This window comes from Helicoverpa armigera, chromosome 13 (assembly GCF_030705265.1).
Source record: "Helicoverpa armigera isolate CAAS_96S chromosome 13, ASM3070526v1, whole genome shotgun sequence".
NCBI lineage: Eukaryota > Metazoa > Arthropoda > Insecta > Lepidoptera > Noctuidae > Helicoverpa > Helicoverpa armigera.
In genome coordinates, this window is record NC_087132.1 from 3,374,250 (window position 1) to 3,402,077 (window position 27,828).

Consider the following 27,828-nt stretch of genomic DNA (forward strand, 5'->3'; position numbering starts at 1 on the left):
ATTATCTATAATTTCTCCGATGAGAAAGTAATTAGAGGAGAATTTATTATTTACTGTTTGTATAAACTTTCTAATAGCGCAACAAATTTGACGCTAAGTCAATTTAATAATAAAAATATCTGCACTTGTATCAAAAATATACATACATAACTGTGAAATATTTATTTTTTACAGTATTTATTGCCTAAAAGAGCCCTTTTGGGTGTATTTTTGGTAGAGTGTTATTAATATTAAAAAAAAAATACATTTAACTATCAGTTTAACTGGGTGCCAATAAAAATATATATGTATAATATACTCGTACATTTCACATTGGGAACTTCGTTAACGTAATGAACAGGTAAATCACGTGATGGGGTAATCCATTTTATTATGATGTATTAAGTGCACTTCCATTTAATTACGTGTCAGTGATATTAATTAATAATATAATATCAGTGGCCGACAACACATTTTGAGCCTGATTTTCGGATAATATATTCATTTGCATAACTGCACTGTGTAGTAATAAAATATTTTTCATCCCACCATCTCGGAAAGAGTACTTTTACCCTTTGATATCTGAGCGCAAAAGTCGTTTTTATCCTCTAGAGCGGCAAAGTGATTTGAATTTAGAACATCGTGTGCAATACTCCATTTGTGACAATCTTGATAAGACTTTTCAAACAAACACATATTAAACAAATAAAATACTGCTTAAAATAATTATTCAATTAATTAAGTAATTTTTATTATTTTTTTTACATAGTTTTTTAACCTCGTTTTATTTTTAAACTGCGTTTTCAAATAAATGAACTTTAATACGTACTTCTATTTAATTTGATACTCATATGTGCGCGCCATTTTGTTTTTTGCATTTCCTCGATGAGGTGGGATGAAAAGTTACGTGTTGCACTCGAGTGCAAAGATTTTTCACTTGTGCTCTTTTGATTCCCTCGCTATCGCTCAGGATTCTAATTATTGAAACACTCGCTACGCTCGTGTTTCAATTTTAGAATCCTTTGCTTGCTCGGTCATCAAAATTGAGCCCGCGGTTAAAAAGCAACTTTGCACTCTTGTATAACAAATAACTATTGTGTGCGAAGGTAAATTCTATCAGCAAGATTAAAAGCTCAGAAATACATACAGTTTCTTATTTTTGATAGTCTCCTATGAAAAGTATTTCTAATGTGAGATGACGTCACACAAAGAAGTATGGAAGAGGAAGACATGACTGACTTTAAATTATGTAGATGATGGCAGGAGGATAATGATTACCTACTTTCTCATTTATTATTTGAAGCGTAGGTAAAAACAAGTACCAAATAGCTGAATAAATAAGGGTATGCCAGTTTTAGCAGCTGAACAACTAGGTATAGGGTCTATCAGACTTATTTTGATTCAATATAAAAATAGATTACCTTTTACGTTAAAACTGGTCATTAAAAATGTAAATTATTTTGATTTACTTACATGAAATTTGTAATTGCTTTTACTAAGAAAAATACACAAAAAGCCATTACTAAAAATGAGAGTGTTTAAATCATATTATAATTTCGTAGGCTGTTTTCAGGTCAATACACCAGAAATTATAATAACCGATGAAAATTTATCGCGCGTTAAAATATAAATAATTTTCATAAAAACTGTTTCCGACAGAATATTAATTTCACAGTTCATTTCCTGATTTTATCAATAAATCAACTAGTCAAAGAAATTAACTACAAGTAAAACTTTATGTAAAAAATAAAACAACCAACAACAAATGATCACGTGACAAATGTCTTGTAATTTTGAGACTGAGCTTGTTCTAATACTTATCTCACTCACTTACTCTTGCTCATCGAAAACCTAAATTCCTAGCTATGTCCACATGGAAGATACAGGGGAATAGCCGCGAAAAGAAAAGATGGGGCTCCCGTGCTCGCTTTGCTCGAGTCTTGGCTGGGGCACTGCCGTGCCCTCAGATTCCAATCAATCTTTTAGAAGGTCTGATACTCATTTATGAGCCAAAGAAATCTATTGGCTGACTAAAAGTCAACTGTGTACGGGTAATGTAAGTGAAATATCTAAATAATAATTTTATTTTCGATACTTGAAGAAAAAAAGGTTTTTTCACAATACAATTGTAGCGGTCATGCGGTCCAGTAGTTTTCCGATAGCCGAACAAAACAGGACCACTAATTCAATAGTTTGGGCGGTAGTCTAAAAAATATCGCTAAATTGAATGAATATATTTTGTTTATTTTTTGTTTGTTCAGCGTTTTTGTGGTTTTAATATTTTATAAAATCTATCCCCCTTACTTATAAAATCTCTAATCACCTTCTAAGCAACATTTTAACTAATCACTACTTAAGGTCTTAAGTAGTGATTAAATGTTAGTTAAGACATGCTTAAGCAACGTTTATAAGTAAGAATTTTCTTAAACAGGCCTTAAGTATTACTTATAATTAATTCACGTTTATAAGTAAGGCTGTTTTTATATATAAAAGAAAGTCGTGTTAGTTACTCCACTTATAACTCAAGAACGGCTGAACCGATTTAGCTGAAAACTGGTAGGGAGGTAGTTTAGAGCCAGGAGAAGGACATAGGATAGTTTTTATTACAAAAAATAAAAAATACAATTTATTCCGGACATACAGCGCCATCTATTGTTCAAACCAAAAATCTGCCGGATGCCACTATTCCACGCGAACGAAGTCGCGGGCAAAAGCTAGTTATAATATAAAATGTTACGGTTATTTATTTGCATAATAATCATTGTTTAATTTTACATGTTTTGTATAAACTACGTGTATTTTTTTTAAAAAAACTTCGAGTGTAAAAATATAAAATTACCTAACTTAGTTGGATAATGACTTAGCTTAAGACTCTTAGAACTTTGCTATCTTTAAACAAATTAGAAACTGTAAAATTTTATTTTTCTCATCCAAGTAATATACAACGTTGTTATCTTTACATTATTTAATTTTCCTAATTACTTAGCTCTGAGTTTTCAGGCATTAAAATAGTATGAATATTTCTAATTGGATTATTTAATTTGGTTTCAATAATTAGAATCCCTCGCTATCGCTCAGGATTCTAATTATTGAAACACTCGCTACGCTCGTGTTTCAATTTTAGAATCCTTTGCTTGCTCGGTCATCAAAATTGAGCCCGCGGTTAAAAAGCAACTTTGCACTCTTGTATAACAAATAACTATTGTGTGCGAAGGTAAATTCTATCAGCAAGATTAAAAGCTCAGAAATACATACAGTTTCTTATTTTTGATAGTCTCCTATGAAAAGTATTTCTAATGTGAGATGACGTCACACAAAGAAGTATGGAAGAGGAAGACATGACTGACTTTAAATTATGTAGATGATGGCAGGAGGATAATGATTACCTACTTTCTCATTTATTATTTGAAGCGTAGGTAAAAACAAGTACCAAATAGCTGAATAAATAAGGGTATGCCAGTTTTAGCAGCTGAACAACTAGGTATAGGGTCTATCAGACTTATTTTGATTCAATATAAAAATAGATTACCTTTTACGTTAAAACTGGTCATTAAAAATGTAAATTATTTTGATTTACTTACATGAAATTTGTAATTGCTTTTACTAAGAAAAATACACAAAAAGCCATTACTAAAAATGAGAGTGTTTAAATCATATTATAATTTCGTAGGCTGTTTTCAGGTCAATACACCAGAAATTATAATAACCGATGAAAATTTATCGCGCGTTAAAATATAAATAATTTTCATAAAAACTGTTTCCGACAGAATATTAATTTCACAGTTCATTTCCTGATTTTATCAATAAATCAACTAGTCAAAGAAATTAACTACAAGTAAAACTTTATGTAAAAAATAAAACAACCAACAACAAATGATCACGTGACAAATGTCTTGTAATTTTGAGACTGAGCTTGTTCTAATACTTATCTCACTCACTTACTCTTGCTCATCGAAAACCTAAATTCCTAGCTATGTCCACATGGAAGATACAGGGGAATAGCCGCGAAAAGAAAAGATGGGGCTCCCGTGCTCGCTTTGCTCGAGTCTTGGCTGGGGCACTGCCGTGCCCTCAGATTCCAATCAATCTTTTAGAAGGTCTGATACTCATTTATGAGCCAAAGAAATCTATTGGCTGACTAAAAGTCAACTGTGTACGGGTAATGTAAGTGAAATATCTAAATAATAATTTTATTTTCGATACTTGAAGAAAAAAAGGTTTTTTCACAATACAATTGTAGCGGTCATGCGGTCCAGTAGTTTTCCGATAGCCGAACAAAACAGGACCACTAATTCAATAGTTTGGGCGGTAGTCTAAAAAATATCGCTAAATTGAATGAATATATTTTGTTTATTTTTTGTTTGTTCAGCGTTTTTGTGGTTTTAATATTTTATAAAATCTATCCCCCTTACTTATAAAATCTCTAATCACCTTCTAAGCAACATTTTAACTAATCACTACTTAAGGTCTTAAGTAGTGATTAAATGTTAGTTAAGACATGCTTAAGCAACGTTTATAAGTAAGAATTTTCTTAAACAGGCCTTAAGTATTACTTATAATTAATTCACGTTTATAAGTAAGGCTGTTTTTATATATAAAAGAAAGTCGTGTTAGTTACTCCACTTATAACTCAAGAACGGCTGAACCGATTTAGCTGAAAACTGGTAGGGAGGTAGTTTAGAGCCAGGAGAAGGACATAGGATAGTTTTTATTACAAAAAATAAAAAATACAATTTATTCCGGACATACAGCGCCATCTATTGTTCAAACCAAAAATCTGCCGGATGCCACTATTCCACGCGAACGAAGTCGCGGGCAAAAGCTAGTTATAATATAAAATGTTACGGTTATTTATTTGCATAATAATCATTGTTTAATTTTACATGTTTTGTATAAACTACGTGTATTTTTTTTAAAAAAACTTCGAGTGTAAAAATATAAAATTACCTAACTTAGTTGGATAATGACTTAGCTTAAGACTCTTAGAACTTTGCTATCTTTAAACAAATTAGAAACTGTAAAATTTTATTTTTCTCATCCAAGTAATATACAACGTTGTTATCTTTACATTATTTAATTTTCCTAATTACTTAGCTCTGAGTTTTCAGGCATTAAAATAGTATGAATATTTCTAATTTGATTATTTAAATAATGCGGTATACCATGGTTTAAAACAGCTCATAATTTTGAATTACACCCAAATGGGAACCCAATTACAAATACACAAAATTACCAACGTAACAATGCAAGCGGTCGGTAAATTTTATTGCTCGTACAATACGCGATTGCAATAGCATAATGCTATTATCTGAATGGCTGAACGAGCAATGGATATAGAATACAAATGGACGTTCGGATGATGTAGGCTTAGGACGTGAATCATGGCGGTGGCCAGATTGAATTAGTGCGCCATATTTTTTTATTTATCAACCCAGTATATTTTTTATAAAAACAAATATTTCTCGCTGAATTGTGAACATAAATTGACAACATTTTTTTTAACGAAACAAAACTATGTGATGTGTGTTTGAATGGATTAGCTTTAGGAATGAAACTAAATACCGGGAATTATTGTTTTATATTCTGTTGTATTCGTTATTAAATAAAAGTCGCTTGTTTCTGCTCATACAATAAGTTTGTGGGAATTATTATAATTCGTTCGTGATTTGTCTACAATCACATAAACCGATATTAGACAGAATGTTTATGTCCAAAATTCTCAAAAACCGTGGTTAAATAAAAAAATATGACATACCAGGTATTTTAGTGTCTAGGCCAGTTTATTTTTTATTCCGTGCCACGGTAAAAAGATTAGCTAGTCAGCAGGTTGGTAGCAACCATCTGTATAGTGTGCACATAGGCGTGAAGCAGTGACCTAATGTTATGTCACGAAGGGATACATTCTTTACTATAATATATAAAAAAGCTACACTCTTCCCGAGTAACAATAGACTATATTTATATACATATTTAATTCCGGTACGAACAGTAGTGCTCACGAGACGCGGATGAAACCGTGGCAAAACGGCTAGTTCTGTATAAAAGGACCATATTCTCTTTAAGATGTACCTATTCAACTAATTTAAAAATAATTAAAGAAAAATACATCAATATAATAATAATTTATTATAAATGTTATTTCTATGAAATAATCTAAACAATACAATATGTGGTGCCTTCAGCAACATAATAATTTAATAAAAGCTGGCATTAAATTAAAAGAGCCTCACGCTATTCTTGTTATTAATTTACAGGAGTTTAATACAAGCTGTTTGTGAACTCACTGTTGTTTTTCTATTAAGATTAGAACACGCAAAGAATATTTTAAATATTATATTAAACGGTATAGTATGTTCTTCGTTTTTTTTTTGTGGAATGTAAATAAGAACATAGTAATGTTTCGATAAAATCATGTTAAGTTAATCATGAAAAAATATGCTTATGTTTTTCTTAGAACTAAAATTAAATTAATTTCAAATATTCCGTATGTCTAAATGATCAAAGATGCGTCTAAATAATCACAACTCAGTAATGTAGCACCCTTGATCAGTCTTAGCAGTCGCGATTGCAATCACTTGATTGCCCAAGTTGTGTTCCCTTTTTACCCGACTGATAAAAAGGGTATCTTTTTTATTCTAATAAGTATCTTATTATCACTCCTTATAAAACACTGGTACTCAGCTGCATCAGGTTGGACTGGAAGCCGTCCCCAACATGGTTGGAAAAAAGCTAGGCTTACGACAATGTATCATTTATGATACTATAGAGTCGGGTTTTTACACAAGCATAACAACCAACCAAAGAAAACAGCGCCAAATATTGATATCAAATCACGTCATAAGCAAGCCTTTATTAATGTGTAATGAAAACAGCAAGATATAGAGTCGTTAAATAATAATAACTTCAAAACTGCCAAAGTTACTCCGGGAGTTTCTTTATACGTACCAAAGTTACTGCATGGCAAGTAATATGTGCGCTTAGAATTTTACGATCGAGGAAATTACTTCGCGAATATTATTCACGTCATTTCATTATATTAGAACTGGTATTTGACAACCCGGTTTATAATATCTTTGTCATTTTACATCAATTTAATAAGTCGTTAGATTTTAAGGGTGCTCTAAGGGTTGTCTTTACAAGTACCTATATGTTGTTATGGTTATGTTGCTACCTTATATAAGTGCTTTCAGAACGAGTACTATAATTTTCAGCCATAATGATATCGAACATGACCATCTTAGACAAAGGGACAATAATAGTCCTATTCTATCGAAATTTTAACGATTTGCTCATACATATTCTAGTAGCCATAGTTAGTATCGGATTGCTCAGCTTACTGGGTTGAGGAGGTCAGATAGGCAGTCGCTCCATGTAAAATACTCGGCTGCATTCGGTTAGACTGGAAGCCGACCCCAACATCCAACATTGTTAGAAAAAAGCTTGGCAGAAGATGAGTAGTTACTATAATAATCAAGTCTATCTTATTACATACATAAATACTGTTCTTGTCTTGTCTATATACAGCTATATATTTAGCTGTAATATAAGTATGCGTAAGTTTTCCGGATCATTGTCCTTTTCCTTACATTCGCAAATCAATCATACGAGTGACTGACTCTGACCTCATGCTAGCAAAGAAATACAATTGAAACGTCTTTTTCATGTTATCTCAGCTTTTGCATATCTTATGTTTTTAACGTTATTATTTTTCCTCGCCATTAGATTTGAATAAAGAGAAATATGTGCCATTGTATTGTACTCTATGTTTAGGTACGTTACTTTAACTATTAATACTCTAAAATGGAGCTTCCTGCTTTGTTAGTTAAACAACGCGTATTGAGTCATACTTACTAATAGTCTCATTAAAAATAATTATACCGCGATGTTTATACTTCTGTTTATGTGTGACTGTACTACTGCGAAAATCTACTAAACTAAATGACCACCAACACTGCACCAAAATGACGAACTGCTGACGCAATACCGACAAAAAATCGTTTATTTTAACGACCAATAGGGGTCCATGTTCATAACGCGCCCTGAAATGTATGCCTGACATCTCATATTCGGTGGCGCATAAAAATTTCTGCGAATGAGTTCTAAACGATTCGTTTGGTCGTATTTCCTACGGCGGGTAATGGCCGTTTTACGCATAATATGAACGAGCCAATCATTCATGGACGACCTACTTCCATATCCAATAGTAATAAGGATATTACAGCTGTGTTGATGAAATCCTCATTTTCTTAACTCGTTATGTAAAATCTGAGGGTGATTGGAGTTCGATATTTGAAAGAAGTTGGGGGTTTTTGGTAGGTTTTCTAGTTGACTGCATAAGGTGCACCGTGTGTGTTACGCGTGGTAAAATTTTTTTTTTATAATTAGTCTTCTGGATTCAGATATCTTTAATCAACTATTGTTTACTCGCATCATCTCTTCTTGTTTAATCCGTCGAGTAACTCAGTACAAAATTTTAGACAGATGTTTGGTATAATCATTCAGAACCAGCTCGTATCTTTATGTTTTACTAGCTTTCGCCCGCGGTTTCACCCGCGTCCCGTAGCCGGATGGTGACAAAAACTATCCTAAAACCTTCTCCCGGGTCTAAGTTACCTCCCCTCTAATTTTCAGCCATATCGGTCAAGCCGTTTTCATGTTATGTCGTGACAACGGAAAACGGGTTTCATTTTTATATATAGGTATAGATTAATATAGAAGAAGATAGCTAGCTAAAATAAATGACAGTATCAAGGCTTCTAGTCATATAACGCTAGTTCTCTCAATAAGGCCTTGTTCATATACCGTCTCATTATTTATTTGGCACACAGCGAGCCATTTTCTTTGAAATATGTTATAGTATACTTTTCCTAATGGACAAAGAGAAATAGGAAATAACATAATATAATAGAATTAGTTGATATCTCTGTACATTTTTATGTCTGCGTGATCTTCAGACTACAATGGTTGGCAGAAGTATATTCATGTAACCATGTATTGGGGAGATATTGTTGCTTATTTCAGGCATATATATTAAGTGAGCTAGTAATACCTATTGTATAATAATTATTTAGAGGATGTCCCCTTCAATGACACATGTAATTGAAACGTTGGATTAGGTATATTGGTAGGAATTTTTCAGCAACTTCGTAATTGGTTGCTGTTTCGGACAACGCCATATCTTATCGAAAATATGAATGAATAAAAAAATCTGAGCACCTCATACAAATAATTTAAAAGTCACACAAAAAAAGCAAAAGCAATATTTTTTACTAGATTTTTCCAAAGTTAGTGCTTGGAGTGATATTACGTTTAAGTAGGTTGGCTCAAAGCCACATGCAACACAAACTGCTTGAACTTAAACACTGCATATTGCAACCGCTGTCGGCACTATAATCAGTCTTTTTGCACAGTTGTAAACCGAACTATTAGAAAAGCACATTTTACACCAAAATGAGCTACGACTAACGAGTCACGTAATGAGGAATAACTTAGCGTTTTAAGTTACATATTGGTTAAAGTACCCGTGTTAAGTTTCATATTTTATTAACAGCTTATAAGGTTTCGTCTATAGAGATTAAGTCCTCTACACTTTAGGGAAGAGATGTGCCAAGAGAAGCTAGTATCTTGTATCATCAAAAAATGTCGGTTAACGCTAAAATACATTAGTATGGCTTAATTTGAACTTAGTAAACCCCCAAACGTTACTGAAAACATACGTCTTCTTATTTTATTAGCTTCTCAAATCTACACAATCAGTCACTATGACTTCTGTCACGAAATGAATGTCTAATAATCCATGAGGGACATTTGTCTGCCAGCAACAACCTAATAAGAGCTTGAGGCTCTGGCCTCGATTCATAGGTCAACAAAGACTTACGATTTTCTGAGCACAGAATCTAGATTAACAGCGCTTTCACACTAGTGAATATCCCGCTTAGTCTTGCCAAACGGTTCATATGGATTACACGTGAAACCGCGCGACAGTTTTTTTTTGTCGCACGGAATTGGTCGCTCGTAAAAAAACCGAACGGAAAATCCACTAATGTGAAAGCCCTGTAAACATGTGACCAAAAATAAATGAGATATAATTGAGTTTAGTAGGTTAGATGTAAAAGTTTTCCCAAAATAGTTTTCCTTAATAGTTTTAGAGCAGTTGTGAAGTAACAAATTGCATTAACAGAAGTACACGTCTGCTAAGGTTCTTCAAATGGGATTCCATCAATTTTCGCATTTATCTGACCCGCCCGCGCTGTTACACCCAATGTCCTTTAGAAACCTCCCATCTATATAAAAGATCATCGAAGTTGTAGTTTTATTGTCGAACTGGATAAATATAGAACGGAGGCACATGTGCTTTCAGATAGTTTATTGTATTTAAATAATTGCATTTAGTTTGTATAACACCCAGGAATTGGTGAAGGGTGGGCGTTTTGGGGCTGTCTATTGTAAATTCCTGACGTACAAAAAGTGCTGTCTTGGAGCCAAGTTTGAATAAATTATTTTTGATTTTGATTGATTTTGTATAAAAAATAAGACTTTTTGTGCAAAAACAATACTTAGGTATCTCAACAAATTCATGTCTTTGCATACAAGAACGCATTTATATAAAACTTTCGAAGTTTATAAGAGAAGATGGAGGTGGATATTATTATCAATTATTTCAGTCCTAGAACCGTGTCAAAATGTTCCAAAAAGAGTAAAAATAATAAGAAGAGTTTATCCTTCAGTTCTAATAAGAAATAACTACAGCATTATTTATCTGGAACGTTCATTACAGTCGTTTATATTTTTCACAGTAAAATTACAGAGTATAAAGCTAATAGACTTGAAATAATGAATGTTGTTATAGAAAATGTAGCCATACCTGAATATAAGACAAAATGAAGAAGGTTTATATTAAAATGAAGCCTGAAAACGGCCTCTTATAAAGCTACGAATAACGCAGTTTACTTACCTAAATTAAAAAAAAGATGGCTACGGTAGTTGGGAGGCTAAATTTCGTAGGGCCACTTAGGTATATTTTTTCTATCCTTTCGGGTAAAAAAAGACATACAAGCAAGAAGCAAGCATTTTGGTAAAAAGATTATGAAACCAAAAAAATACTAAAAGCAGAAATGGCAATTAAGTTTTTTACCATCCAATTTTAAAACTGGAAGTTTCATAACGTGAATCTATGGAGTTTTTTGCAGCTTCTTTCTCTTAGCTCTTGGAACTTTGCAACTTTTCTTGACCGTTAAAGTCCGACGCCTATAAAAACGTTTTTATATAGGTACACCAGATTTCATATAACAAAAGTATTGCACAACTTTATTGCACTACTTACCTTCTTCAGAATAAACCAAAAAGTTTCTTATTATAACAAAAAAAAACTAACTTTAACATTATAATCTTCTAACCGACATTATGATTCAAAAACCAATATTTACCACTAAACATTAGTATCCAAATACAATTAACAAAGAAGTGATCTTATTGAACAGCTGGTCACCACCCTTTGTTTACACATTATCTGGTTCAAGTAGTAATAATATTAACATACGCAGTAATTTAAGCTTTATCTATTTAATTAACAGTTCAATGAGATGTGCCTATCAACCTCATTATTTGACTTACCTACTGATCTGTTGTTTGTACCACATCTGGTTCAAATGCCTATTAATATACCTATAAGGGTCAATTCCCACTGAAAGAGCAGCGGCCGGCAGCGGCCGTAAGAGCACGGAAAATGTAAAGGTGCGTACGGATAGCGCGTTCCTGTGTTACGCGTAGTTGGGAAACACTGTCCACGCGTACATTGGATACGCGTACAGCTCCTGTACGGACCGCCGCGAACCTGTACGCGAGGTCAATCGATCCAGAGCGCTCCGCGAGCCCCAGTCATTCGCCATGACTCCGACAAAGTTTTCTATTAGTTGCTAATAAAGTTGTCATCTTTTCTTTTAATTCACCTATTGGAATGTTCAGTTCATTTGAAATTGCCTTCCATGCATCTTGGCGTAAATCGTTATTTCGATAATCAGTTAGTGTGCTATCCCACAAGACCCTGTGAAATTCATAAAGTTGAATCAATCTAATAATATTTTCATTATTGAAACTCGAAGAACACGCGTTCGAATTCATTTTGCCGTCCAAATATAGCGTAGCCGACCGCGTGCGTCCTCTTTGACGCGCGACCAAAAACCGACAGACGGTGGCTCGCGCTGGCGAGTTGGCTCGCGCGGTACGCGTACCCCAAGAGTGAACGCGTAGCTGCAGGTATGGACTAGGCGTTCCGGATACGCGTAAACTGAGTACGCGTACCAGGGTACGCGCAATCCGTACGCACCTTAAGAGCGCGGCGCGGTGCGGCGCCGCGCTCTCGCTCAATCCCTTGCAATTACGGCCGCTGCCGGCCGCTGCCGGCCGCTGCTCTGTCAGTGGGAATTGACCCTTATGTCTAGCCTTTTCCTAACTGGTCACCCACCCATTCACGTAGCGACGGTATTAATCGCTGATTAACTGCATAATTGACTGTCCTGTGCGGTTGCTATACACTTAAGAGCTCCTATAATATAAACAAACGCATTAATTTACTAATGATTTTTTGAAATATATTTACATACGAGAAAAATCTGCTTTTTTTATTTCTTGTTTTTTAAAGTGAGAAAGTAGAACCCGTACCCAACGTCGAACACCGACCAGAGTCCTCCCGTCTTGGGGGATTTGACATAATGAATAAAAGTCATACTTATAAATAATCATACACAACAAAACAATGTCACGCTATGTATTGGTCGAAAATATTGCCGTCAAAAACTTACTATAATTAAATCTTTCTTCCCCAGGTTCACTATGCCTCCGCAATGTTCACGTGGTGGTACCAGAAGCGGTAGAACGCGGCTCCAAAGTCGAGATGAAGTGCCTCTACGACCTCGAGAAGGAGGTCTTATACTCCGTCAAATGGTACCGGGGGGACCGCGAGTTCTGTCGGTACTCCCCCAGAGATGTTCCCCCGCTCAAGATATTCCGGATACCTGGCATAGAAGTTGACGTAAGTTTAAAACTCTTGGCTGTGCAAGTTTCTCAGTTCAGTTTTCATGAATAAAATTAGATGTTGAACAGTGAATTATTTAGTGCTGGTTTTAAAGGTTTTGTATATAGAAGATAAGGCAAAGAGTCCGTTATTTTTTTTTGTTCAAATATTTTAAAATTTTATTTTAGGTTTATCGAAAGATTCCCCTCCCTACATCATCAAACTAATTGTTTTAGCCTTTCGTTTTACATCATCGATTTTTTTAAATACTATACTTATTGAACTGTTTTGAACACTTATTATAACTACACTTATTGAACATATGAATATGAGCAAAATTTAAACTTAAACTTACTCAAATTCAACGTTCATAATGCATAGTAACTTTAAACATAGTGCTACTACATCGTCTGCATTCTTTTCCACTTTCTTCGCGTAATCTCAAGTATAAACTTCACACCAATTAAAGTTTGGCGCCAAGGCACCGACCCTACTTGTTTTGATAAGCTGCGTTTCCTCACCGGACTTTGATGGAGTTTGTAATATCTTTACAAAGTACCAACTTCTTAGATAACCCTAAAACTTGCCACGCATAGGAATTTTGGAGTATTTTAGGTAAGGAAGTGTTAATTATCAATTTCTCGTATTATCGTAGGCTTTTGCGTTTCAATTTAGAAGTTTCGTATAGTATAAGTAGGTATATTTACTTCTTACATTGTTGGGGTGAACCTAATCAAAGTTCCGGGAAGCTATTGGATGCCTGATTTCGAAGTTACAAGGCCTTATTGAGCCCTTCGGCCTAGATTCTCGAAATTAGACCACCAGCCCAATTACTTAAAAATTGGCCTCCGATTGACTTAGTAGATTCTACATGTGTCGAAATGCTTCGATTTTTTCATCTGTGTGTTAGATGTAGGTTACCATTGAATTTATATTTTATAGTTTAAATAGAATGTTTCACGTGGACAAGACCCCAAAAAGATTGAGTCGGTTTATCCTATGATTACAAATAGTTCTGGAATCAAATTGTGACTTGTAGGTACTCTTTTTATTTTACATTCAATGAATTATTAAATAAATAGGGTATTTAATTATTTTTATTTTGTAACAGCAATGTTTGCTATTTATAACCACAAAATAAGTAAAGTACCAGAAAAAAGTCTTGTAAAGGTCTCTGAATAACTAAGTACAACATTAGTATTCAAAGGGAACAATTTTTTAAAAACAAAAAGGCAAGGGAGGAAGTTGGTAGGGTTAAAAAGTTCCTGAAGTTATTAGCCTGCTCCTTATCTATGTAATTGACTGTCCCGCAGTTTTGTTAAGAACTTGAAAATTTAGAATTATTTTATCGCTGGGTAAGTTGTAAGTTATTTTAATTAATTTTATTGTAAAGTAGTATCTCTTGCTGGTTTTTAACATATATTTCACTACCCAATTACTATTTTACCTTCATAAGGTATATTAAATTGCTGAAAATAAACAAACACGCCCCTCGAAAATATATTTTTTATGAAACACATTTTATGACAATAGAAGCGTTATCTTGCAAAACGTTAACAAAATATTTAAAAAGTATGCAAAAACATCTCCCACTTCGGACGCAATAAACAATATTGAGAACAAAATGTTCCTGAACATGAATAGAAACTGCTGACATTTCATAAATTGCTTTCACATTGATCAGCATAGAGCCTCTGTTTTCAATGCTTTTACCTACTACACAACATTATTACGAGTGTTTTTCGTCCCAAAAAGTGTTATTAAACGCGTCACATTTGTTTTCAAATATACTTTCGTAAAACAGTTTTAATGCTTGCCAAACAATACGAACAGAATTATTTTGAAAGTTGCAAACATTGGCTACAGTCGGACACATACATCGCTGAAACCCATTAATGTCTAGACTCTTGACAAGCACAATGGTCGTTTGCTCTCGTATTTGTCTGTACGGATATTTATTTGCTCAAAATTAATTGAAGCGCTTCGACAAACAGAAATAATTATACTTTAATCAACTTTCCAAAAAATAAATTGATGTGTAGTAGAAAAGAAAAAACGGATTTATTTTACGTCACGGGTCAGATAATCACGTTGTCAATATCAGAGCTGAACCAACAAGTGAGATTCACTTTATTTCACAATTTATTTGTACAGGCACGTAAGATTAAAAATGTAACCCTTTTTTGCCGGTTCGGCGTGCGTAACAAATACCGTTCCCACAGACTAGGTACTGCGTATATTTAGGTAACATGTCCGCAATGAGGCAAGTATATTGACAAGACGACACGGCAACCTCTGACTAACACACAACTCGCCATGAAAATGGAATTGCCACAGCCATTTCTCTTCTAGCCCGACACGACAAATTATAACAAGTACGAAATTAAGTTTTGCGACTTGCGACTTTCTTCTCGGCTATTCAGATCCTCGTCTCGAGTTTACAAACGCTCGTTGAGATGTAATTACAATTTTAAGTAAAGCCTTACATTACGTTTTCATATTAATGTAATTCATTGCTTCCCTGTCTGCCGACAGACGCGCAATTTTTTTCACTTAAGCCAAGCCACTCGAGGTGCCGTAACATGTAACGATGTATAACTGCAAGATTCAACGAGAATGAAATTAAAATAACCATTTAATTTTGGTCGAATTAAAAAATTCCTTCTAAATTAAACCTCAAAGGACCCTTCGTTTGAGTTTTTAATTTCTTTACTCAGGTTCTCGACCTTACAAGTTATTTGAAGAACATTGCTTTCATGTTAAAAAAATACCATGAAATTGTGTTTCAAGGAAAATTATTTAATATTTCGTGCGCAAACATGTAATTAACGATCATTGTGTGCCGAAATTATTATCAACGTAAATTGTGCAAGCACATCCAAAAACATGACAGATATAATTTTTCCAGGAAAAAAATATAATTTGTTTCAGTGGTTGCGTTTGAATAACGTGACTTAGCACAAATTCAACGTAACATGGGGGCCGTATTCAGCATTTAAATACATCATGTCTGCATAATTGCGTGTACGTAACGTTCACGGTGTGATAACGGAGCAAACATTTATATTTTATCGCTGCTTTTCACGTCAAGAAATTTCTCGCCTTACCATAATTACGGCCTCCATCGTTTTTATAGCAGCCTATCGGGAGTGCGGCCTAACTATGTAGGCCATTATTATCTTTATCTGTTGCCGACACTATCCGCGGTGTCGTTCCATCCAGCCAATTGTTATGCCAACTGTATTCGAGTATCAACTCATTTCATGTCCGTGTGGGCCACTTAAATTTTATCGCAGGGCCGTAACATGGCTTCATTACTGAAAACTGTCTGCCAGCCTCATTAATGTCTATAATACTGATAATACATACGTTCTGTAGGACCATTAATAAAGTTTTTATCGTATAAAGATATCGTTCGGTAAGGATCGACGACTGCCGATTAAATAAGGGATAATGAGCGTTCGGTCTTCAAATTGGGGATGATTGTGTATTTATATAACTTTAGATGAATATTTATTTGTATTGAAGTTAATTATTCCAAGTCTGTGGTAATTAAGAGCGTGTACGTCAACCGCGCGCCATTTGGCCTAAAATGGTACTTTTCAAACCACTGTTTCTCAGTAACTACTTATCCTATAACTATGTTATTTTTTAATAACGCAAGGTAATTTCACTGTCTATATAGTTAATTGAACATAAATTTCAATTTGTGTAGTTTAAATACTTAAAACCCCTATAAAGTAACAGATGTTTTATAAAATTCCCGTTCAGCGTCTATTTCGAAGCTTAAATTCATGTGAAAACACTGGCAAATCTAATCATATTTATTTTTTTACTCATAGACGCAATCCCCATGCCTATAGTTAGTTGAAAACATTTTTTGATTTAGGTCTCTATCTTTCAGAAAAAAATATTTTAACAATGTGAAAAATTGTGAATTTCAAATGCTTTTTTTACCTATCTATCTTACTTAATTTAATATAACAATTATTTACTATAGTAATATAACTCTTTCTTTAAAACATAAACTTTATATTATAATTTAATCTCTCGTTTTTATTTTTTTATAAATTATTTAAAAACTACTATAAAACGCTGCACGCGAGTCAACTCAAACCAGACCGCCGCAAGGCTTCACAGAGAGAGGACGTGTCGCTCCGTCACATCGCGTAGGGTGAATAACCTCTGCCGTGGATACCGAGAATAGAGTACATTTCAAGCGCGACCAACAAATCTTGATACATTACTATTTTATTTAAAGCTCAATTTTGAAGCATATTTTTTTTATCGATTGAGTTGAAATTTTGTTTGAATGTTCAGTTTTAATGACATTGTATGATTCTATATCTAATATGGCGGTATACCCAAGATGGAGAAAAAAAATGTTTTTAATGCATTCCTACGATATGGGTATCAAATGAAAGGGCTTGCTATGAATAACTCGAAAAAAATGTGTCGCGAGTCTAAATCCAATATGGCGGACTCCTTAGGCTAGAAATCACTTATTGCAGATGTCTGTTACCAATCGAGCTATAATTTTTTTTTTTTTTCATTTTGGATGTACCCAAATTTTGACTTTTGATCTCGAATAACTTTTGAAGCATAAAGGATAGATAACTTAAAACTTTATTTACAATGGTAAACCCAAGCTCTTCTTCACCAATATTTGGCTTTCCGGCAATTGTTGTTATTTGACCACAATTTTTCGGTCTGGATGGACTGGACCATTCATATAAACAATCAATTTTTCAAATCGGTCCAGGCGTCTTTGAGAAATCGAGAACAATCAAATTGAGAACAATCACAAAACAATCTAATTGAAACCTCCTCCTTTCTTTTTTTGAAATCGGTTAAAATACAGAAACTCTTAACATTGTCATTAATCATCAGTCGACTATTTAGTACTGTTGAAAATTGTATGTAATATACAGAAAGTCCTCAAAACCAAGGTTTTCATAGGTGCCCGATTTTTTTGCAAAAGAGTGTAAGTATTAACGACTTATTTTCATGCTTTTATATTTTAGACATCCATAGACTTACACTATTTTCCCGCTATTAACTATTTACTAAATAATATATTTTTTGTTCTACCAATTTCACTCGAAAGGATCAAAATGGTTTGTGTGACTATACGTGAAGTATGATAGGCACGCACACAGCCGCGACGCTAGTCTGCGCGGTTTTTTGCGTTGAATTACCTAAAGTTGACATCGCGCGCCGAGCGTACACGCTCTTAACAGCGTGTTAATGGATTGGATGATACTCTCGCGTTATTGGGGATGATAAATTGGCAATGGTTGTCGGTGGATTGCCGTTTACAATTTGTTGGTACCCGTATCATATTTTAGTGGAAGGCTTGCTGAATCAATAAGCTTATGAAGGAATTGATTGAGTTTAGCGTCAAGCCAGGGACGCGTCGCTAAGTAGATGTCAAATACGGGTATTTATCTAACAGCGCATTCTACAATCATATTCGAGTACCTACAAACACAGAAATGCAAATAGATACTTAGATAGTAAGCAGGCCCTATTCTGAAAGAGGTAACTGGTGGAGTATTGTGTTTTTCGGTGATAGTGACCCAAGTATCGGAGTGTGAGAAATATGGGTATGTGAACAATGAAGACAAATCTAGGTAGGCTCTGAAAACCTAGCTCTGATAAGGATTATCATGTCATACATAACTACAAAAACTTACCGTGACGTCACAACTCACAGTTCACAAGCGCTAAAACCTCATTACGCTAAACAAGGTTTTAATGCAATAGTATTACGTTCTCATATCGTTTAACAGGATTTAGATAAGTTATTGTTATGAACCATTAAGCTTTAACAATGATAATTACAATATTATTAAGGTACAAAACCATTGTTAACTGTGTAATTTTTAAGGAAAGTGCTTTAATTTTTGATGGTGTATAAAATATATAATTAAAAAGGTGGTAAACTTCAGCTTTTAAGGCATGTTTGTTTGTAACTTCTGCGAAATAACGGTGGATAAAACCACGTGCAGAGTTTACCACATCGCAGGAAGTTTGAAACATAAGAATTTTCCTTAAGAAGAATACATAAAATACGTTTCACCTATGTAAAAAAGGGACCTTTATCTAACTTCACTGTCGTTTACCATTATCACATCGAAAGACATCGACTGCTGAAGGTAGGTCTCCACCAATAAGGGTCAACCATTGCGATCTGGAGTCTACTCTTACTTTTGTTTTCTTTGAATAGTCGCTCTGTTGTGAACACGATATCTAAATCTAACCGAATCTAGTAGAAAAAAACATAGCTTGACGATGAAGAAAAAATATAGGTAATCATATTCTAAGAAGAAATATAGAAATCTAAATAATACCTACTGCCTTATCGACAATTTCTTATACCAAATGGAAAATATAATCATAATTCCACGATCACTAAATCCTTCGTGCGAATAATTACCTTGGCGCGACTTATTCCCTCAGAGAGCCCGTACAACTATCACCACATTTTATTAAGCTCCCACAGACGGACAGACAGTCACGCACGTATACAGAGGATCAGGTGGTTCGTACGAGATTGAAAGCCTAACTATTACCGACGCCCGAACTATTTAGGCGAATAATGCGTGGAACGTAATTGAAATATACAAGGCTTTTGTTATGGGATGTTTGTTGTGAAATGAGGGAGTATGGGAGTTTGTTAATTTTGAAAGTTTGACAAATCATTTTAGTAAGTAGTCGTTGTTTTGTACTAAATCTGGTAATTGATGATGTGATATACGTGGACATCCACTGCTTCCTTAAAACCTAATCAGGTAACAGAACTCCTATATATTTTATATTTTATGTTTTAAATAGCTTCTTTCCATAGATTCTATTCTCTTGAGAAATAAATTCGTAGTAAACACAAAATGAACTTGCCACCATTCCCTAGTACCGCTCAAACAAAGCATTCTCAATCTAAGTAATTACCGCTGTCAGAAAGTGATTGCAATTACCAGTGACACACCGGAGTGGATCAAATGCCACCAAGTGCCCCAGAAACGAGCATAATAAGCTTCACTTGCTTAAGGTGTATTTCCGACGCATGTTATAAACGGCTGCGATCTGTCACATGCGTCAGAAACCTGCGGCTGTCATCAGCAGAATGTCTTTATACTCATTTGTCAATCTAGCTTCTTCTCCTTAGGTATGTATTTCATTATTTTCAATGTAAAGTTTGACCAAAAGTTTAATTTATGTACCTCTGACGATAATATTGGGGATATATTTGGACGCATTCTAGAAACCATGTGCGATCTATACTCACAATTGACCACGTCTTCTACTACCACAGACTATACGTATCTATCCCATATTTCAAAACCAACGCCACACATTCTTTTGACATTTTTCATAGGCGTTTTACTCACGTGCATCAGCCGAACACGTCGACGACAGGCGCATGTTACGGTAATGTACCATTAATATCTCGCGAAGCTGTCTCACACAAACTTCGCTAAGACTTCATAGTTTGTTCTTCAAGGCAAAGTGAACTCAAACTCAAACTCAAACTCAAAATTTTTTATTTCAAATAGGCCTATGAAAGCTCTTTCGAAACGTCAAAGTTAGGTGCACGGTTCCAAAGAGTTGGTCTCATGGAGAAGAACCGGCAAGAAACTCCATGGACACTCTTTTTAAAAGAAAATAAAAATAATTACAAACATACAGTTTTCTATCTAGTCCTGAGAATGTTATACAATCCAAATTGAGCTAAAAATGTATTAATAAATTATACAAAATAATTTTAGTGCAATTGTTACTGGAAAAATAATTTATACAATTCAAAGAAAAAAATATAATGGGTAACCAAGTTATCATATAATGCAATTTGGGGTCTTGCTGGCTTGGGCTTGGCTGGTCTGGGCGGAGGCACTCCCGTGCCCGTGGTCGCCGGGGAAGCCACATGTGCAGAGAAAAAGAATAAACAATATTAATTTAACGCCAGGCATCACTGTCATTAATGTAATCCTGAATTTTATAATACGCCTTTTTAATCAAAATGTTTTTAACTACATTCTTAAACTTTTTATCCGTGAGATCAAGGATACATTTAGGTAGCTTGTTATAAAAACGTACACAATTCCCTAAGAACGACTTATTTGTTTTTGTTAGCCTAAACTTGGGAACCACTAATTTATGTTTGTTACGTGTATTTATCTGGTGAATGTCACTTTTAACTGTGAATTTATGGATGTTTTTGCGAACAAACATAATATTTTCAAAATATACAAGGAAGGTAATGTAAGTATATTAATTTCCTTAAAGAATTCTCTAAGAGATTCGCGAGAGCCCATGCCATAGATCGCTCGGATCGCCCTTTTGCAAAACAAAATTGATTGGACATCAGCCGCTGCCCCCCATAGCAAAATGCCATATGACATCACGCAATGGAAATAGGCGAAGTATACAAGCCTGGCCGTAGCTACATCGGTCAGTTGTCTGATTTTTCTAACTGCAAAAGCAGCAGAACCAAGTCGCCCTGATAGGGAGGATATATGGGGACCCCATTGCAATTTACTGTCAATGGTAATGCCCAGAAATACTGTACTGTTAATTAACTCTAATTTGCTCTTATCGAGCATTATATTTGTTTCAACCGCAGTGACGTTAGGCAAACAGAACTTAAGACATTTAGTCTTGGAAGCATTTAATAATAAATTGTTGGCTGCGAACCATTTGGAGAGAATTTCTAGGCTTTCATTAATGTGACTAACATTGGGGTTCTTACGCTTAACTTTAAAGACAAGGGAAGTGTCGTCCGCAAACAAAATAACATCCGAAATATCAGACAGCACAAATGGAAGGTCATTTATATAAGCTAGGAACAGAAATGGACCCAGTATAGAGCCTTGAGGCACGCCCATTTTTACAACTGTCCCCGAAGATTTTGAGCCGCAGACATCCACTTTTTGCTGTCTGTTGGATAAATAAGACCGGACAAGTTCAAGAGATTTTCCACGAATGCCGTAGTGTCTCAGCTTAGAAATGAGTGTATCGTGGTCCACACAATCAAACGCCTTGGAGAGATCACAGAATATACCGACGGCATCCTGGGAACTCTCCCAGGCTTCCAAAATCTGAGTGACTAACCGCGCACTTGCGTCCGTAGTGGACCTACCCTTTGTGAAGCCGAATTGACGGTCGTGCAGTATATCGTTTAAGTTGAAATGGTTTAACATCTGATCAAGCATGATCCTTTCGAATATTTTACTTAGAGCCGGGAGAATAGAAATGGGTCTGTAGTTTGACGGATTTTTCTTACAGCCTGACTTAAATATTGGAATGACCTTACTGTGTTTCATCAAATCAGGAAAGGTGCCTTCATCTATACACGAGTTAAATATTTGACTGAGTATTGGTGCAATATTGTCAATCACGGAGCTCAGGGCTTTAACAGAGATGCCCCATAAGTCTTCCGTTTTTTTTAAATTAAGGTTTTTGAAAGCTTTTTTTACTGTATTAAAAGTTATGTAATGGAATCCGAAATCCGGTACTTCTTTAGTAAAATTTTGTTTTAGTAATGACTCTGCAAGTGTAGAGGACGAGTTAAGTGATTTAGTAACCTCTACTGGTACATTAGAGAAAAAATTATCAAACGCGTTAGCAACCTGCACATTATCCGACACAGTTGCATCATTAATCGTTAACGATAGTTCAGTATCCCGGACTTTAATTTGACCCGTTTCCGCATTTATTATTTTCCAAACGGTTTTTATTTTATTATCCGATTTAGTTATTCTGTCACTAATTGATTTAGACTTTGCAAGAATACATACACTTTTGAATATCTTAGAGTAGTTCCGTACATGATCATGAAAAGATTCATCAGATGTCATTGATTTTTCTCGATACAGGTTATACAATACATCTCTGCTTATCCTAATCCCTTTTGTACACCATTCGTTGAATTTTAATTTATTGTCGATTTTTAGTTTCTTAATAGGACATGATTTATTAAATTCTAGACAAAGTGTGTTAAATAACTTATTAAATTTAGTATTCGAGTCCTCTGATTTAAAACTACTGCATAATTTATTGACAACATTATTTTTAAAGGTTTCTAAGGTTCTGTCTGTTAATTGTCTGTATTTTATTAGATACTATGTTTGACGGAGTGTTTCTATTAGCAGGAAAGCTAACAAGCTGCCCCAAGTGATCCGATCTCACACCAGCAATAATGGAAGAATGCTGAACCACACAATTTGTAAAAATATTGTCTAAACATGAACTTGAAGATGGTGTAATTCTAGTGGGTTCATTAAACAAATGTTTTAAATTAAAAGATTGAAATAGAGATAACAGTTGACATTTATCAGAAGATTCAGAAGATATATCTATGTTAAAGTCACCGCAAATGAAAACTAGTTTATTTGACTTAAAAATCTTCCTAAGTATTTCCTCCATATTTGTAATAAATAATGAAAAGTTACTTGCTGGTGGTCTATATACACATAAGAATAAATGACTTCCTATTTCTGCACATGCTACCTCGCACAGGCGATTAACAGAGCTCGAAGTGATGTCGCTTCTATCCTTAAATTTTAAGTTATTTTTACACAATATCAATGTACCCCCACCCTCTGCAGTTACCCTATTAAATACACTAGCAACCTTGAAATTATTAATATTAAATAACATTTTCTCAGGCTTGAGCCATGTCTCACAAAGACATAATATATCTATAGAAAACTTATCAGTTAAAAGTTCAATGTCTAATATTTTGCCAGAAAAACGGTTTACATTCTGATGAAATAGGATGAGGTTATCGCTACGCTTTTCTATTGTCTTAGAACCTAGTTTAAACAATCAATCGCAGTATTGTTAGAATAACTAGTCAATACTGGCTCGTCGCTTATCCTACATTTTGTCATATTGTTGGCTATGACAATGTTAATATTATATGCTATCAATGTAGCTATATTATCTTTATATTTATTAGGGAAAAACATGCTTTCCCTACTCAAATGAAATTCACTAACAAACTTGTTAGTGTCAAAGAATAATAGTTTGTCCCTATGACAACATGTCAATGTGTATATAAAATTGTTCAGAGTATGAACATAACTATTTTGAGTGTCAGAAAAACAGTCAGAATATGGAAGTGCACAAATCATTATGTTTTTTAAATTTAGTTTTAATAAGGTGTTGATACCATAAGCAATGTCACTTTTAATTACATCAAGACTGTTGCCTATCAAAAGAACTAGTGTAGTGTTAGCATCAAACTGTGTATTTACTATCTTGTTTATTATGTTGTTGAAGTGTAGGTTTGGGTAGCAATAACTAGTTACATTATGTTCTTGTGGGAGTGAGTGTTGAATAAATGAGCCTAAACCTTTACCAAATTTATCTGTAAATAAGACTGACTTGTGTTGCTTAGTGTTGTGAATGATTGGAACAGTATGAGGGGGGTCTAGTAATGTAGTAACAGGCCGGGGTTCAGGGATTGGGATTGGGTGAGCACGGGTACAGGAAAGATTATTAGTTAGTGACTCATATCTCTCTGCACTGTATTTCACCAGATCCACTAGCTTACCAGCCTGCAACAAGCGCATACTCAGTTCATGTTGAGATTCCTCATATTTCCTGAAAATGTCAGATAGTAAATTTTCTTTCACAATTAATTGTTCATGCAACTGTTTTATGTCTAAGTCATGAGAAACTTGGCAATGTTCTAGCTCAAGAGAACAGGTTTTTAATTGTTGGACTAGCTTTACCCTATCTCTTCTAAGATTAACACAGTGTTTTACCCTACTCTGTTTTTTTAATGCTAAACGGCACTTCCTAATAATTTTGTTATACTTAATATACTTTTTAAATTTTTTATTACTCAATACTAAAGGACATTGTGTGATGGTATCATCACCGGTCAGGTCTATAATTGCAGCAGAGCTGCCCACAGCTGTGGTACTTCCTACCAACTTAGTGAAACGATTTAGGGTGTCAGAAGTTTGCACCCGAGCTAAATCAGACTCATATGAGGATATTTTGTTGTAGGCCTCACTTAGTTCAAGCTCGAGTTCAGTTATACGTCTCAAAGTAAGTTCATGTGTTTCACTACATTCCTGAAAAGATGATACAAATGCCTGAAGTTGGTTATGTTGGTCTAGAAGGTCCATATGCTGTATATGCAGCTCGGCCAGGTCATTTTTTAGGACTGTGTTTTTGTCGACAACATTTTTCACTTCCACCTCGCTGTCCTCCCTTTCCTGCAGTAACTGATTACACAATGTTCTTGATGCCTCAAGATCCTTTAGAGTGGCCCTTAGCTTGTCCTCCAAGTCTTTGATAGCGGCCCTCCTGGTTGTCATTTTGTAAACTTTGAGTTCAGTTATCTGAAATGTGACAGGAAACAGCTTAGTGGCAGGCAAAATATGTTTCTTAGGACACAATCAGGGAAGAGCAATAGTGAACAGAATGAGAACTAGTAGAAAAAGAAAAAAAAAAAAGCACAAAAGAAAATTTAACTAAAAATAAAAATTAAAGTGGGTAGGGTGAATTAATATTAAAATGTTAAAAAAATATTTTTTAAACAAGATAAGTGACTACAGTTAAGGAAGATTACATTAAACACAAAAGTTTGACTTTATTTAGAAAAAACAAAAGTGAAACTGACTATGTACAAACAAAGGAATTGGTTTGTAAGTTTGACACAGAACAGAAGTTAATAGAAATACATTGAAGGATTGATCATGGAAAAGTTTAGCAATACTTAGTAGTTGTATGAGTGTATATATTAAATAATTGAAGTGTTTGAATGTCTGCGGCGAACGTTAACGTCGTCGATTCTGCTTCCACAATATTGTCAAGCAGAAGGAGACAGTAACTGAGCCGATGTGTGTGGAGGGACGTTGCTCATAACAATGAGCAGTGTACTTAAGTGGTTTGTATAGTGTATAAACACAGAGATACAATAATATTATAAAAGAAAAACAAAATACTCCCCAGATTTCAAATTGTCCGTTTGACAGCTGGTTCACTCAATTACATTTGCTTTGAATTTTCAATATTTGCGACAAAACATATTAACAACACTGTTACATACACTTATTAACTATATTAAACGATTTTAAATGTATTTTAAACACGATTATCAATAAATAACTATTTTTCTAAAATATTAAATCACGGAGCCGTTTTTTCACGACTTGACACTTTGACACCAGTGTGAACATTCTTGATCATAACTTGTTTAGACAAAGCAAGCTTGTGAAGTAGTCTGAAAATTGGATTTATGTTATGCTTGAGTATTAGATTTTGTTCTAACGTTACTGTTATAAAGAAGGTATAAGTAGTATTTATTCGTACTTAGCGCTGAAAAAGATTTTCTTACTCTTCACTTATGAGCAAACTTATGTGCTACTATTTGTTATATTTTTGATCTCCTTTGTAGTTTTATATATTTTATTTGTGAGGAGCACCCCTAAAGATATGTTTATTTTAAATAAACAAAAACTTTTCAAAAATACCAGGCATTAACCAACCTATGTAAATACAGATTAATTCTTCTCCTCAACCTGCCATTACGCTAATAACCACTAATTGCGATCAATCTCCCCCGTCCCTTACGGCAGTTCCCCATTATAATGCCCTGAGGACCAATAAGCTGACAGCCGAGCTCTACAGGTTACAGGTTCAATATTGTGTAATCCTGGCTCCTAGTGAATGTGGCAGATTTGAATTTGGAAGGCAAAAAGAAAAAGTATGGAAGTTTTGTTTTTTTCTTTTACGGGAAATATGGGTTTTTGTTTTAAAAAAGGTTCGATTTGAATTTGGAATATGACAAAAACAAAATATAATTTTGTTACCTTTATAAGTTTTCTTTTGTTTTAAAAGCCTAAATATGCTCACATCTGAACGCTCTTCTTGTGAAAATCTTATGTATTTAGGTAGTTCACAGATTTCACGTTGATATTATTATTATCTTGTTATGTGGAAAAGGAATATTTATATTGTGGCTCTAAATGACAAAGTAAGTGCCTATGACGCCCATAGTAAATATGCAGCTTTAATATATTTTGTGACTTATTGCTCATTAATACGAAAGTAAAACATAATAATATACTAATATTACTTTTAATTACAAGAAAACATAAATAATCTTATCCAAGAGAAACAAGCTTGTACGATTAAGTTATTTGAAATTCCAAAGTTATTAAGAATGTTTTCAACTATTCAACGATATATTTAGTCTAGCAAAATAAACTTAGACTTAATCTAAATTATTTGTGCTTAAAATTTTGTTTAACTAGTCTAGTAACATCAACGTCAAAATGTATGCAGCAATATACCGCCTACGCAAATGGTACAAAAAGCGATCACGAGCACAAATATCAAAGGTGATATGATTTGCTTTTACGTGACAAAATTACAAAGTCCATTCCTCTATTAAGTAGTTAAAAGTGAAAAAATATATGTAGGTATATTTTTAAAATGTTCTTAGTATGCTTACTACTCTTAGTATGCAATTACAGTGGTAGTGGATTGGTCTACGGAATCCGCTAAATTGCGCTTCAACTGCAGGCGGGGCACTGAAAGGGTAAAAACGATTGGCCTTACTACAAAAAAGTTACTACAGACATTCGCCACGTGTTTAAGAAAAGTTCCATTCACTTTTTTCTTGAACACGTTATTTATTTATTTATTTATTTTTATTTATTATTGATTAGAAGGTACATTTTACATTATAAAAAGTATAAAATGTCCAACAAAACTGTATACACAGTTTATCTGTTGGATCGTTACGAACGCATGTTTAACTTTTTTGTAGTAAGAGCCCGAACGCTCCCGATCCCGCTCCCGCTGCTCGCCCCCTC

At 34.3% G+C, this 27,828-nt stretch overlaps 1 protein-coding gene across 1 annotated transcript in view; it reads left to right on the forward strand.

The window, feature by feature from the left end:
* The window catches only part of LOC110384399 (uncharacterized), a 137,045-nt gene that overhangs the window by 22,115 nt on the left and 87,102 nt on the right, over positions 1–27,828 (forward strand). Inside the window, exon 2 of the mRNA XM_064037689.1 lies at positions 12,804–13,009. Coding sequence (XP_063893759.1) covers positions 12,804–13,009 — 206 coding nt within the window. The remainder of the gene's footprint in view (positions 1–12,803; positions 13,010–27,828) is intronic.